The following is a 14,740-nucleotide window of genomic DNA, read 5'->3' on the forward strand; positions in this document are numbered from 1 at the left end:
AATTTATTATAAAAAAATATAAATCTCAAACTCATAATATCTAAAATTTTAAGCATAATATTTATTGTTACTATGCTTTTGTTAAGTCATATTAATGTAGCATTTCAATGCTAAATTTAAGAGAAAGTCTTCCTAAACATAAAGGTTATGAATACAAATGTAACATTTAGGGTATTTTTTTTATTTAGAGAGTTTCAACCTATGGCATCTGCTCTTGATGATAACTCTTTATCAACAGACTAAGACACTAATCGATTTTTGGCGTAGACAATGATTGAACCCAAATCTCTTATTCAACCATCAAAGACTCTACCAATTGAGCTAACTAAAACCCACTATTTAGGGTGGTTATTCATTTGTTTTAACAACATTACTTTTAAACGAATTGCATAAGGTTGATTATATATTTAAGCAAAATAAATAAATATATACATATATACATGTATGTATAATTTTTATTTAAATAAATTATTCATTATCTTAAAAGAGATTGCCACATGTAGAGAGGGAAAATTCCCGACCTATCACAAGCTGACACATCATACCACCAAGTCCACAAAGTACAACCAATTACAAAGCACCACATACTGCTGCTAGGTTTTGCCATCACTATTCAGATTCCAATAGAAATTTCCAAGTGTCATTGAAATAAAGGCATGAAACTGCATCAGCATGCGTAAGCAATGACACAAGCAGCCCTGCACGTGTAAGCGATGACACAAGCAATCCAACACGTGTAAACGATGACATAAGCGGGCCAATCAGGCTGTGACAAGTGTCACCAATCAGACTCCGCCACGTGTCGCTCACCCACCCCTAAACTCCTATAAATAGAAGCCTTCCTAAGATATTTAGGAGGACAGAGAAAAAGGAAGAAGATATCTTGAGTTCAGAAATCCAAAAGCTCTGCCGGAATCAAACCCCAAAGCCTCTAAGAATTTCAAGAACTTCAACCTCGAATACAGACAACATTCGAAGCAAAATCATCCAAACTACTCGTCTAGGTCTCAAAGGTCACCAGAATCAAGCTCAAAAGCCTCCAGAAACCTCAACAAACCATAAATCAACGAAACTCTACGGAATCAATCCTCTAAAGCACCGAAGAACTTCCACCACAAACCTTCAAACACGAAGAACACACGAAGAACACGAAGAACAAAGAATTTCTAACAAGCTCATAGCCAGAGATTCGTTGTAATTCTGTTTCAAAGATCTTCGATCCAGTCCTCAGCCAAATTGAAGGATATCTTGTGTTCAAATCAAAATCATATTACCACAGTTCCAATCAACAAATCTTTCAAGGAGATCGAATCAAAGGATCACTCTTTTGTAATCACAGAGAATTGTACCACATATTTATCAATACAAATTCGCATTTGTGAAACTATTTTACTTGTTTGATTTATTTCGAACTAAGAAATTTAGTCGTCTACACCACAATAATCAAAATTCATATCAAACTTATACAGAATATGTATAATTTATTCTCTAAATTTTATTAGAGAGAGAGAGAGAGAGGCTACTTGTCATGGGGAACTAAAAAATACAACACTAAAACGTATGAACTCAAAATAAAGTTTTAAAAATCACAATGATTCATCAATATAAAATAGAGTTGCAGGAAAGAATAAAAAAATAAAGAGAAAGAGAATAACCACTTTTTCATGAGAAAATGTGAAAGAGAATAATAAGGAATTTATAAAAAATAATATGAGAAGAAAAAAAAGTACAAATAAAAAATATAGTAATTAACACCAAATTATCCAAGTTATGTTATATAATAAAATAACATTATATTCTTATATACTATTTTTATATTACAATATGAGAACGTCTATGAAATCAAAGAGAATAACAAAGATAACAACTTATGGGGCTATTTTGGACTTATGGAGCTATTTTGAATTAGTTTGACAGTTTTATATATTACATGGGGTTTTGGACTTATGGAGGTATTTTGAATTAGTTTCTGCTTGTGTTAAGTTTTTGTTACATCAAATAAAGAATCTTTTGCTTCAATATTCTCTATCATTGATGTTATGTTGATATCTGCTACATGATTTTGAATAAGTTTCTTCACGTGTTAAGTTTTGGTTTCTTCAAATTAATGTATGTGTTTTATTTACTATATGTGCAACCCACTTGGTCCAAGAATTATACTTTCACCTACCACATTTAGCCATTAAATATAATCTATAACCATGATTTTTGTAAAATTTGCTGATATTTGCCAGCTCATGCAGGTATAGTGTATATTTTGTTGCTTCTTTGTATGTCAAACATAGATTCAAAAGCTGTTAACAAAGTCTTATGATTATCCTCTCATAACATGTGTGGATATATAGGGTCCGTTTGGATAGAACTTATTGCTGAAAACTGAAAACTGAAAACTGAAAACACTGTAGCAAAATAATTTTAAAATGTGTAAATAGTACCGCGGGACCCATTTTTAATGAAAAAGTGGCTGAAAAGTGAAATTTGTGGGTCCATGAACAGTGCACGGATGCACTGTTCACGGAAGACTGGTCAACATCTGCGGCTTGGAAAAAAAAAAAAAAAAAAAAAAAAACTTGAAACGCAAAACGCAAAACGCAGCCTTGAATCCAAACACATTCATAATGTCAGTGCTATCTCTAGGACTAAGCCTAAGAGGGATTTAAAAAAGGCTGCACTCCCTTTATAAAAAGGTTTCCCCCACGTCCAAAAATTTTATGAAAACAATTGGTTTAAAAAATAAAAAATGATTTGTCCACTATTTTTCCCACCTCCAAAAACGTTTTTAAAATATTATATCAATAAAAACCCTAAATTGTTTAACACAGTAAAGAAAAACAATTAGTAAATGTGTCTAATCATTAGTAACGAATAATTTTTCTTAAAAGTTTGAAATTTCAATTTTTGTACACCAATATCTTACTTGGTAAATTGTCAACATTAGTCACCCATAATCTCTTACATTAGCAAGCACACACCAAGATAATTAGGCCTCATTTTTAAAAAAATAAATATATTTTTTGGTTAAATTTTATATTTGAACCATGATTTTGATTCTCTATATAAAATTAAACTAGATTAGTTTTAATTCATTAAGTTATGTGTTTAATTCATCAAAATAAATATTAGTTTAGTTAGTATTAAATAAATTTATTTAATTGATATTTAATTATAAAATATTTAACTATACGTGGGTCTTACACGTACGGAATACACTCTTTTTTTCTTCTTTTTTTTATGAACGGAATACACATATCTTAAGAGCGCTTTAAGACAGTCTCACGACTCACGAGATATTTTACCATGAGATTGGTTTGTAAATGTCAAAAAATCAAACTCCAAAAACTTAAACAAAAAGTAAAACAGAAAAGGCCAAAAACCATCAACAACAACAACAATAGAAAAAGACAATATAGGAAGTTTACGTGGCACAAAGACCACCATTTTGGGAACTAAGAAGTCAGCACCACATTGGTAATAGTAATAAGGGGGTATTTACCAAACAAGCCTGGTCTGCTAAAGTTTGCTGTTTGCCCATTGGTTTGGTTCTTTGTTTTCAGAACCCTCTCTCTCTCTCTCTCTGGACAAACGGTAAGTTTTATGGTGAACATTGAGGTCACTCTGATTAAAAATGCTTGTGTGTTACTTTTCATTTGGTTGCTGAGAAAACCGAGGTAAAAGATAACAAGAGAAAAGAATGTATGTGAAATCTAAATCTTATTTGTTTATGGATTTTTTTTGCTTTACCTCAAAATGCAAAACCCATCTTTTGATTATGTCAATTTAACTCTCTTTTTATGGCTCATGCAAGTTCCAGTTTTTGTTTCCTTACAAAATTAAAGAAAAAAAAATGAAAAATTTTATTTCCACAATTTCTATCTTTTGCTTTCCTTGCGTTTCTTCTGCAACCAAATGGGGCATTTGGGTTATTAATAATGTGGTTGCTTTGTGAATTTCATGAATGTTTGTTTAATATTTATTTAGTTAATTGGTATAAGTTTGTAATTTTGGGTTTCATGTCAAATTGCAGGAAGAAGAAATGGGAATGAGAAAGATCATTTTCTTTTTGAGTTAATATTGATGAGATTGGTATACCCTTTTGACTATTTTGGATAATGCAGCGATAGAATAAGCCTTTTAGCTTTAATTTATTATATGGAATGTCAAGAAATTAGAAACTGATGGCTCTTTGTGTGATTTTGATGGTTTCATGATCATATTTACTTGAATTGTGAGTTCATTAAATTGTAGTAAAATGGATTAGCTGAAAAGGATTTGTGGGTTTTCCTATCTTTTTGTGAAAGTATGCGGTTTTGATATTGGGGATTTGGAGGGTCTATTTTTATGGAAAAGTTTGAATATTGATGGTATAGGGTTGGAGGGTAAGTTAAAGGACTATTGGGTTTGTAATGGATCGTAGTGATTCAGAGGAAAATGATTCAATTGTTGATTTGGAAAGTGGTGAGACTACAAGTGAAGAGGATGGAGTTAAAAACTTGAATGTGAGCAGTATGCGTGCTAAGAAAGGCAGATTGAGGAATGGATATATTGGTTTTGATAAACCAATTTGGGATACTAGTGGGTTTGGTTCAAGTAAAAATCTATTACTTTCTGGTGAGAATTTGGAGATATTGGTAGGGGAGGTGGAGGGAAGGGCAGCGAATATGGCAGAGATGAAAATGGAAAAAGAGAAAAGGAAAAAGATGAACTCTAATAAGCCTCCTAAACCACCCCGCCCTCCTAATGGGCCATTATTGGATGCAGCCGATATGAAGTTGGTCAAAGAAATTTCTGAACTTGCAAGAATGAGGCGTGCAAGGATTGAACAAAGGAGGGAGATGAAGAAGATGAGAACAGACAAGGCATCATCATCAAATACTAATCTTATTGCACTAGTCATCACCTTTCTCTTTTGCTTGGTGATAATCTTCCAAGGTAATATTGTCTCTACCAATCACAGTAACTACTTACCACTTGAAGAATGCATGATGTTATCACTGATTGATTAGTTGACATTTCTTTTTGCTGTTTGTATTCATAACATTGTGCTCAAAGATCATCACTGAAGCAGCTAGCATTTATGTGACAATTTTTAGAGGAGAAGATTAACAAAAACCGTAGTTTTACTTTTACATGCTCACTTTGTTAGTCAGTGATAGCACAATAAACACAGGGCCCCTTCGGTTTATTGAATTTTCTCCTGTTCAAGGATGCTTTTGCTCTTTAATTTCAATAGTTATATGAATTTTTTAACCGTGGGATAGTAGTAGTACTATCCTATCTGTAGAATTTCAGAATAGATTTAGGGAAAGCTTGTCTGTCATATATGTTAATGCTAAAAATAAAAGAACAACTCAACAAGAGTGACAATATTGCAAAAGAAGAAATATAAGGTAATAATCGTAGCAAATGTATATAAAAGGTTTAATCAAGCAAATCATGAGTGTGCAAAGTGAATAAGGAATATGGGGGCTAAATACTTGTGCCAATATTCAATTCTCCTATATAATGTTATTTCTTTTCACTTGTATCTTTTTCCTGCTTATATTTTCCCTTCATTTAAGAATTATAATGTGTCTCCATATTGTAAACTTTCAGGTATCTTGGGCTCTCGAGTGTGATGCCTCTAGAAGTGTCTTTCTTCAAATTGCATCAAGCAGATTCTTGTATATCTCCTTCTTAGCCCTTTGTCCTTTCCCCTTTATAATTGTTTTGGGTAGGCTAACCAATTTAGCTTACTATTCTATAACATGTTGGTGATACCTCCGATAGTCATCACCTTCCTTGATTAGAAATGATAATTAGCAATGCTAAATATTCTAAATTCTGTGTTAAATAGCTCCAAAAGTAGCGCTCTTTTTATACATGTGTGATAATTGAGATTTACTGAACAAGGAGAAAAATGAGAAGGTTGCCTTCACTTCCGCTCTCTCCCACCTCTGAATGAAAGATCAATTCTGTTGGCAAGTTTATTTATAGTTCAATATTGATTGCAGGGTTTTGCTTCATAAGTTTTCGACAGTTATAATTTGGTGGTGTGATTCAAGATGAATAGTTTTGACACCCAAGCTTCTGCAAGTGAACCAATGGACCTGAGTATAGGTTTCCCAAGTATATTGCTCTTTCCATCAAGCTTTAGTGTAGAAAATGTCTGTGCACTTAAGCATTTTGAATGAGGAGGTCTTGTGCCAAGTCTTGCACGCACATAGAGGCTAGAGCAGGTGTTTGCTTCCTGTTTTCTGCAAGTAATGTATATTTTTGAAGGATAAGAATTTTGCAGATAGTAGGTAACTTATCCTTGGTGGAAATGATCTAAAGGCATCACTGGCAATTAGTATGCTAAATTTTGTACAGGTGCAGAAAAATTTAAACTTCCGTTCGGCTGTTGTAGAAAAATCTTAAATTTTGTGGTCTTTTGGGTCCCATTAAATTTTGTACAGCAAGAAAATTACAATTTTTTTAGCTTTTGTAAATTTGCAGAAAAATCTAAAATCTTCTTGTGTTTGGATCCTGCTAAATTTTTTGTTACACTGTTTAATTCAATAAATGCTTGAGTCCCTAACAATGTGTGTTGATAATCTATAGGTCTTTTTATTAGGGTCTATTGGAGCTCTGAACCCTGATTGAGCCTATTCATGAAATTGGCCGCTGTGGCAGAGTTCATAAATATCTGGCATCATTGTAATATGGCCAAACTGACCACAGAAATTATCATTACTCATGGGGCACAGCATACGGTGGTGGATTCACAAGAATTCTTGCCATAGGCTTTCAGAAAATGGATTTCCTTTTAAGGTGAATATTTCTTGCCATAGGCTTGCAGAAAATGGAGTTCCTTTTAAATGCCAATGATTTTGGAAAGAATTCTCTGCCAGCCATCTTGAATCAGATAAAAGAAGAGATATCCAGGAGTGAGGAAATAAATATGTCAATGGGTGATTGTGCTTTGTAATCATCCACAACAATCTGAAACAAATACGATCATTTTACCAACAATCACCATCCATGTAGCCAAACTATCTTAAGAGGGGAAGGTCATGATTTCAACTCACTAGATGGAAAAGACTAAACTCTACACAATCTGTAGCTTGGGATTGAATCCTGCCTATATAAAAATAAATAAATTTGAAAAAAAAAAAAAAAATCTCACTGTTATCTTGGTCTAATGGTAAAATAAACAATCAGTGTGTAACACAAGCCACCTGCCTAAATATTATTATTTCTAGTAAATAAATAAATACCATTTTATAATAAAACCACAATATTTTCTAAACAATTTGCATGATTCATCTCATTCATTGGTGGATTAAACTATACGGGATGTATCAGGTAAAACCTGAAATGATCCAAATCCATAACAGGGGGTGCTGGTTAGAAGAAATTGTATGATCAATGCATGCAGTGATCATGCTGTTTATGCATTGAATACATAGAATTAAACCACTAAATTCTGTCCATGAAATTGTTTATAAGATTACAAACATTAAAACACCAAACTCTTCAAAACTTAAACACAGTTTCATGCATAAATGTCCTGCTATCACAAACCCCACCAGAAAATTATCTTGGTCTTTCATCCTTGAATGACTAGCCACTCCAAAACTAATTAAGATTTTAAAGGCTGAGCTCGAGGCCTCCACAGTCCCAGCCTATACTTGTGGGCATGCTTCAATATTAGCTTCCTCTGCAAAACAAAAATCAAATGTCAGAGTGTAAGGGAGCAAGGAAGTCCATTTGGAGTACTGATGTCTAATGTCATGAACTGATGCCTCTAATCCTAATTAAAAACTGCAGCTTGTATTCCCTTCATCAACAAGTTTCAATAAGTACGAAGCACAGAATGCCAGGATCACTATAGAGGAATCAGTGCCCAAATAGACTAGTGTCGTTTTCTAGTTATTAACAGAATAAGAGATACATACACAAGACCTTATCATACCATAATTTCATCGTTCATATCTTTTTTCTTTCTTTTTTAATAGGTTTTTCTCACCGTGCATATCTTATAAATGTCACTGAGCCTGACTGATCTGTTAAGGATCCATAGTTGATCCCAAAAAATTTAGGACTAAGGTTTGGTTGTTGGTTAGTATGTCTTTTAAATGAAATCCATTTGTGTTAGGCCTGATGTTCAAAATGTAATTACAGAATTACAGTTACCATATAGGTCTAAGGTAGAAATGAAACCATTACCATCTATCCACCAAGTCACAAAATGACATCTACCTAAGACAACCATGGTCAAAAGCCTACGTATTGATATTCTAGTAATATGTGTGCCAGACTAGAAATCAGTTCACTAGTCCAATAGGCTTTGAACACAATCCATGGAATTTGTTGGTGACTATTACTAGCTCAATTTCTCACACTGAGATAGACCAAACGCAGAAATGAAACAAGACCAGACAGAGAACAGTGCAGTGACATTCTCAAACCAACATACATACAAAGCACTCCTATTATGCTCTGGCAGTCAAACCAGTCAAATATTCAATGGATCTACCATATTGGTTGACTTAGAAGCAATTCAAAGTGATATTTATCAATTGCAAACTCTCCCAAATCCTAAAAATAGGTATTTGAACAAATATATCACTAACCACAATTATGACGAAATCTGCACACACATGCACATTGTTTGATAAGGACAACTGGAGACTTTGTAGTGATTACCTGTTGGCATGGTATGCCAAGTTTCTTAAGCTTGAGAGTGCGAGTGACAAGCAGCTTCTGAAAGTCACCAATCTCAGTTTCAATCTTAGCCACATGGGCCTCAACACCTTTCCCTATCCCGTTCAAAAATTCAGGTATGCCAACCTTCTCTGCAACAACAGAACCTCAAACTCAATTGCAATATCTAATTTACTAAAAACCCTCATTATTCTGTTTGATTGCAAAAAGTAACAAAGAAAAATATATCAATTTCTTGATGAAAGTAGTTGTAACTTTGTAAGTAAGGGCACGAGACAACAAGACCTCTCCTTAACTGAGCCTATCACAATTCACAGCTATTTGGCTTAGTTTAGGCAAGGCCAACAAATCATAATACCCAAGCAACTCAAAAAGAAAAATAATTTTAAAAAATAACTAAATTTATTTCTTCTCTTCTCATTTCCCTACTTTCTCAGCAACCAACCAAAGGATAAAAGCTAGATTGGGCTGCCAATATCCAGGATCCTAGAAGGAACCAATCTTATCCTCACACAGCCATTTATCTTGGTTGAAGTGTGTTTTTCATTACAATAGCCAAAACAAACCTTAATCATTAACTATCCTTTTCTTTCTCTGAAATGCCTTCCCCAGTTTTCTTAGCAACCAAACAGAAGCAGAAAATACATTTTACACCAAAAAAAAAAAAACAAAAATTCTTATATTAACTTTAGCATAATAGAGGCAAGCTTCTAAATTCAGGTAACATATATCATTAAACCCAGAATTTTTTTTTTGTTTTTTTTTTCACATTCCCAAGTTCTCTCAAATTTTCTCAGCAACTATATAACTATAAAAGAAATCAAACTCTTCAATCTTAGTCTTAAACACCCATTTGGCTCAACTTTCAGTAAGTCTCTCATCTTTACAAGAACCTCAACAACATAAATCACAAAACCCAGAATTTCTTTCTCCTTCCCAATCAAAAACAAATCGAAAGTTTCAACCTTACACAGCAATATAAAGCTCAAATAGCACAAACTACAATACCCAATATTTTCTTTTCCCTTTTATTTACTTGGAAACCAAACAAAGAGAGAAAATTGAATAATGGGTATGTGTTAAACCTCAAAAATAAATAAAGCTTACCAACATACAAGGACGATTTGGAGAAGAATTTAGAGAAGCCAGGTGTTTGATATGGCTGTGGTGAGATTGAGATTGTCCTTGTTTTAAAGATTAGTTGCCTCCAAGCCATTGTCTTCTATTTTCTACCTGTGTCAATGAGAGTTTACTCAGAAACAACAAAAACCCAGAAACAGTGTCTCAGAGCTCAAGTGGGGTTTTTGAGAGTGATTCATTCAAATGGCATAAAAATGAACAATCTACTTTTGCTACTTTTAACATTACAATACATTAAGATTAAATAAACAACCAATAAAAATTTAAAAAAACATGTAAATTTCTCTAAAACCCAAAACCTCTATCTCTTTTCTCTCTATTGTGAACCCATAACCACTGGCCACTGTGATTTCTGCAAAAATATAATAAAAACACAAATGGAAAAACCAACAAAACCCACAAATGGTGACACAAAAACTACCAAATGGAGAGCCACAACCCATTAATGACGAGAAAAATTGTAACCACTTACCGAGAGCCACAACCACCGTGACGAGATAAAACCACCGCCACAACCGAGACCACCGTGACGAGATAAAACCACCGCCACAACCGAGACCACCGTGACCCACAGTCGCAACCGGAACCACCAAAACCCGCAAACACTACCGAGAGAGTGAGAGGAAACCTGAGAGAGAATGAGAAAGTCTGAAGAGAGGGAGGAGAGAGAGAATCGTTGAGTTAAAAATTGCTACAAAACAAATGGCATTTGGCATGTTGGTGTGTTTTACATTTTTTGATGGGTTAAATGTTAAATATTTAGCATTTTTTAGCACATCAAATGCTAATGGAGCATTAGAGCATTTATATCCTAAAATTCTATTACATTCTATTTTAATATCCCAAAAAATTACTTTATTTTATAGATTATATCATATCATTTTACAATACTCTCAGCATCTCAACTTTTATTTTACAATATAACACATTAAAATAATATTTTTACACAATAAAATAATATATCTCAAAACCCAAAACCCAAAAACTTGGTGAGGAATTGATAAAGTAAGTAAATAAAATATTAGTTTTTTTTTTTTAAAAAAAATTAAGCTATTAGAATTGCACTATAGCACTACTGCAAATTTTTTTACAATAATTAGTTTTTACAAATCCGGATGCGTGGGGAGTTTTGAAATGCTAAGTTTTCCCTACATATGACATATGTTATTTTCAATGTGAATGTTGTTAGGTAGCATTAAGTTGTTGTAAAACAAATGTTATTTTGATACATCTAAAAGTTACTTTTTGTTTTAATATATCTTTTTATAATACATCTTATAACACGTATTCTATTCTTTTACTATTTTATATAAATATTCTTTTTTTTTTTGTTAATTTTTTTTTTTTCACTTTGCTGCTTTTTACCATACTACTTCACAATGAAAGACGTTTAGGACCACTATTTATTATATAATTTTTGTCATAACTCATTATGTGTCGAGTTATAAGTGATAAAAGTGTGGTCCCACCATTTTTTTTACCACTCACAACTTATCACAAAGCAAGTTGTAGTAGAAGTTATACAATAAATTGTGGTCACCTACTTAAAATATTTTTTTGGTTTACTATTTTTTGTAGATGAGAGAGAAAGTTGGTTTATCAGACCATTTACATTTGAGTTTCTAAAACATTTATATGTTTTACACTTTAAAAAGTTACTTTACTTATTTTACTAAGTCATTTTACAATACATGTAGCATCTCATTTCTTATTTTTGCGTACAACCTAATCAAAATAATATAAAATACAGAATCAAAAAATATATATAAAAAAATTATTTCTCTCTCTTCTCTCCCATCTCTCTCTTCAACCCAAAAATAAAATATGATATTTTAGTTTTACCATCTACCTATAGTAATTCTTATATTTAAGAACCTATTGTTCATAGTTGCTAAATTGTTTTTAGCAAAAGCCAACCAGGTAATTGTGGTTTTAGGGTGTGTGAATTTTTTGATTAGAGATTTCTAGTAATATTGTTTAAATGTTGTAGAAATACGCGTGAGTTAAAAAATATTGTGGAAATGCATGTCGTAGTGTTCAAATACTGAAAACTGTTGTTTAAACAATAAAACCAAACAGACCCTAAAATAGCAATCTAGGAGGTTTTATACCCCCAATTTTAACGCTCTCAGTGTTTGTTTTTGGTATTTAATATGTCAAATGCTAAAAATTTAGTATTTGACATACTTATGGTCTGTTTGAATACCGATTATTACTGAAAACTGAAAACACTATAGCAAAATTATTTTTAAATTTGTAAATAGTACCGTAGGACCCAATTTTAATGTAAATTTTGTTTAAAAAAGGTTTGTGAGTTCTATAAATAGTGCATAGGACCCACTTTTTAGGGACGCACTCGCGCAATGCAACGCTATCCAAACTCCACCTTAATGCAAATGCTATAAACTTGTTGTCGTGAAACCAGTGGCAATTTTTTATAGTCACTGTCAAATAGGCAAGAGAAATAGTACGATAGGGTCATATAAAATTCTAAATAAATATATGATCCTAAAAAAAACCAATTTATAGTGCATTTTTAATAATAATTTAGTGTGCTTTTTATTTTTCGAAAATCAATTTATTGTTCATTTAGAATAGCTTTTTGCTTTTGACTAATGTACTTGATATGCCCTAAGAGCATTCCATTAGTATTTGTAAAGTTTTACAAAATGAAAAAAGTAATTGATTTTACACATTTTGAGCAAAAATACACTCATATTAGTGGGTGTAAAATTGTGCATAAATGCATAATTGCTACAGTAATCGTGCATATATGCATGGTTACTATAGCATTTGTATTTAATATTTTAATAATTTTTTATCTCTCCTCTCTATACCTGACTCTCACCTAACTCTCTTTTTCTCATTTCATTAGATCAACTCTCTTGGGCTCACGACTCTCTCTTTCTCTCATCTCATAAATCTTTCTTCTTCTAGCTTCCACCAATCGCCATCGCCACCGCCACCGCCACCGCTCTCTCTTTCTTCCTCTTTCTTCCTTTGTTTCTCGTTGTTTTCGAGTTGAATGAGGTTGATCAGTGGATTTCTCGTTGTTTAATCTTTGTTTGATCGTTGATTGCTCCCCTTTGTTTCTCGTTGTTGCATAGTGGGAGGCCGGAGGCGTCGATCTTGATAAGTGGGTTTTGATCCATTTTTTATTCTGCTGGGTTTGTTTTCTAGTTTTTTGGTTGAGCTTGAGGCTGCCGTGATAGTGATTGTGGGTTTGGGTCAATGGTATCGGCGATTGTGGGTGTGGGTTGGTGGGTCTTGATGATGGTGATTGTGTAGGTTGTGTTAGGTCTGTGAGAGAGGTGACAGTGTTAAAGAAATGAATATTTTATTTGAATAAATGTATTGTGGGGGGTAAAAATGTTCGAACAAACGTTTGGGCTTTGGGCCTGATTGGTTAATACAAGTCTGTTTGGTCAGAGCCCATAGGCCCACAAGTCAGTCCGCACTGCAGTGGTCCGAGGAGTTGTCCGAGGAGGAGTATGTCCTCGGACAAGCCCAGCAATGGCCCTGGGACTTGCTAAACGTGTTGGAGGTAGAGTTCTGGAAGAACTGGTGGGTAAAAGTGTGATCTAAGTGCCCTTTAGAAGTAGGAACATGTGAGAAATATCTGAGGAAAAGCTGCTACCACCACATTAAAGGCCCTGCATCTACCTCCCTGGCCGCATTAATGGGGAAATGACCTCTGAACAGTAGAATTCAGCAATCCTGCTATTATTTGAAGACTTCAAGAAAGTGGTGGATGGGACAAGTATTTAGAGGGACGATTTGTGTGACACGTGGAATAAACAAGGAAGAGGAAGAAGTATATGAGAAGACAAGAGAGGAAAGAAAGGAGGACCGGCTGGTTAGCTGAAAAAGAACTAAGAACTGAAATCTTTGGCATAGAAAGAGAAGTATTATACAAATTGTCCTCGGCTTACGTCCGAGGAGGTTCCTTTGTCATATTCATTTGTCATTTGCATAGATTGCGGCATTCTAGCCAGTTAATCAACTTCCAACATCCCAAACCTAGGTTTCAAACCCATACTCTACAAATTTCATTGTATAAGACTCATTGGGCCTGAGCCCATCACTTGTTTTTGGGTTCAGGTACAAATTGTGCACTTATAATTGGCGCCGTTTGTGGGGAATCTAGCGTGGAAGGAATTGGAACATCATGACAGGCATAGGTTCGCATCATGTGGAATCTCAGGGATCCCAGCGCGAAGATCTTTTTGAGCGTCGGAGGGATCGAGAGGGAAGTGTGCATACCATATATCCTGGCGCGAGTCATATGTGTAGTGTAAGCAGTGCCACCCATGAGGATGATGCCAAGGCCATGCAGAGGGAGATTGACCACCTTAAGAAAAAGCTGCGCCATGTCAGATGAAGGCGGGCTTCACCCCCGTCCAATCCTTCCTCAGAGGGGTCCTGGGGAAGCAGTTACAATCCAAGGTCTAGGACTCCCCCCAGTGAAACCTTCTCTTACAAAGGGGATGACCTACCAGGTCGTAAGCATAGGAAGCTTCCCTCCAGGGGCTTGGGGAATGATGCTATGAGCCGAGCGTTACACCAACTCTCTAAATCGCCCTTCTCAGGCAGGATCGAGAAGGGAAGGCTCCCTAGACGGTTCACCCAGCCCACCTTCACCATTTATAATGGCAGGACAGACTCGGTGGAGCATGTGAGCCACTTTAATCAGAGGACGGCGGTGCATTCTCAGAATTAAACCTTGATGTGCAAAGTCTTCCTTTCTAGCCTGGGGCCTGTCGCTATGAGATGGTTTAACGGACTAAAGTCGAGGTCTATCGATTCGTTCATGGAACTTACTAGGGCATTCGCATCTCGATTCATTACATGCAGCAGAGTTCCTCGACCGTTGGACTTACTATTATCTATGGCCATGAGGGAGGGTGAGACATTG

At 34.5% G+C, this 14,740-nt stretch overlaps 2 protein-coding genes across 7 annotated transcripts; one reads left to right on the forward strand and one right to left on the reverse strand.

The window, feature by feature from the left end:
• Window positions 1–3,458: 3,458 nt before the first annotated feature.
• LOC142627483 (uncharacterized) lies at window positions 3,459–6,559 on the forward strand. 3 transcript variants are annotated; one of them, XR_012842855.1, is made up of 4 exons: window positions 3,459–3,585; window positions 4,025–4,929; window positions 5,593–5,710; window positions 5,991–6,559. XR_012842855.1 is itself a non-coding variant. In XM_075801359.1 (4 exons), exons 2-3 carry the CDS (start codon window positions 4,404–4,406, stop codon window positions 5,613–5,615), a joined length of 549 nt encoding a protein of 182 aa, XP_075657474.1. In that variant the 5' UTR covers window positions 3,459–3,585; window positions 4,025–4,403; the 3' UTR covers window positions 5,616–5,660; window positions 5,991–6,559. The 3 variants fall into 3 exon arrangements, 2 of the variants coding, with proteins under 2 accessions (XP_075657474.1, XP_075657473.1); XM_075801359.1 differs by having other exon boundaries at window positions 5,593–5,660; XM_075801358.1 differs by having other exon boundaries at window positions 5,593–6,559.
• A 699-nt stretch (window positions 6,560–7,258) lies between these two features.
• On the reverse strand, window positions 7,259–10,515 carry LOC142626701 (uncharacterized). Of its 4 annotated transcripts, none has more exons than XM_075800414.1 (5): window positions 10,346–10,515; window positions 10,298–10,308; window positions 9,793–9,914; window positions 8,668–8,816; window positions 7,259–7,678 (listed from the first exon to the last, which is right to left on the reverse strand). In XM_075800414.1, the coding sequence occupies exons 3-5, from the start codon at window positions 9,899–9,901 to the stop codon at window positions 7,601–7,603; spliced, it is 336 nt and encodes a 111-aa protein (XP_075656529.1). In that variant the 5' UTR covers window positions 9,902–9,914; window positions 10,298–10,308; window positions 10,346–10,515; the 3' UTR covers window positions 7,259–7,600. The 4 variants fall into 4 exon arrangements, with proteins under 4 accessions (XP_075656529.1, XP_075656528.1, XP_075656526.1 ...); XM_075800413.1 differs by adding an exon at window positions 10,125–10,177 and having other exon boundaries at window positions 9,793–9,918; window positions 10,298–10,515; XM_075800411.1 differs by having other exon boundaries at window positions 9,793–9,918; window positions 10,346–10,514.
• Window positions 10,516–14,740: the final 4,225 nt, after the last annotated feature.

Source organism: Castanea sativa, chromosome 3 (genome assembly GCF_040712315.1).
Source record: "Castanea sativa cultivar Marrone di Chiusa Pesio chromosome 3, ASM4071231v1".
Classification (NCBI taxonomy): Eukaryota; Viridiplantae; Streptophyta; class Magnoliopsida; order Fagales; family Fagaceae; genus Castanea; species Castanea sativa.

Bases quoted from the DNA above. Each gene is read 5' to 3' on its own strand.
- LOC142627483 (XM_075801358.1), top strand. From the start codon at position 4,404: ATGGATCGTAGTGATTCAGAGGAAAATGATTCAATTGTTGATTTGGAA. The intron at 4,930-5,592 runs GTAATATTGTCT...GTAAACTTTCAG, and splicing joins CTTGGTGATAATCTTCCAAG to GTATCTTGGGCTCTCGAGTG.
- LOC142626701 (XM_075800414.1), bottom strand. From the start codon at position 9,901: ATGGCTTGGAGGCAACTAATCTTTAAAACAAGGACAATCTCAATCTCA. The intron at 8,817-9,792 runs GTAAGCTTTATT...CTGTTGTTGCAG, and splicing joins CAAATCGTCCTTGTATGTTG to AGAAGGTTGGCATACCTGAA. The intron at 7,679-8,667 runs GTAATCACTACA...TTTGTTTTGCAG, and splicing joins TTGGCATACCATGCCAACAG to AGGAAGCTAATATTGAAGCA.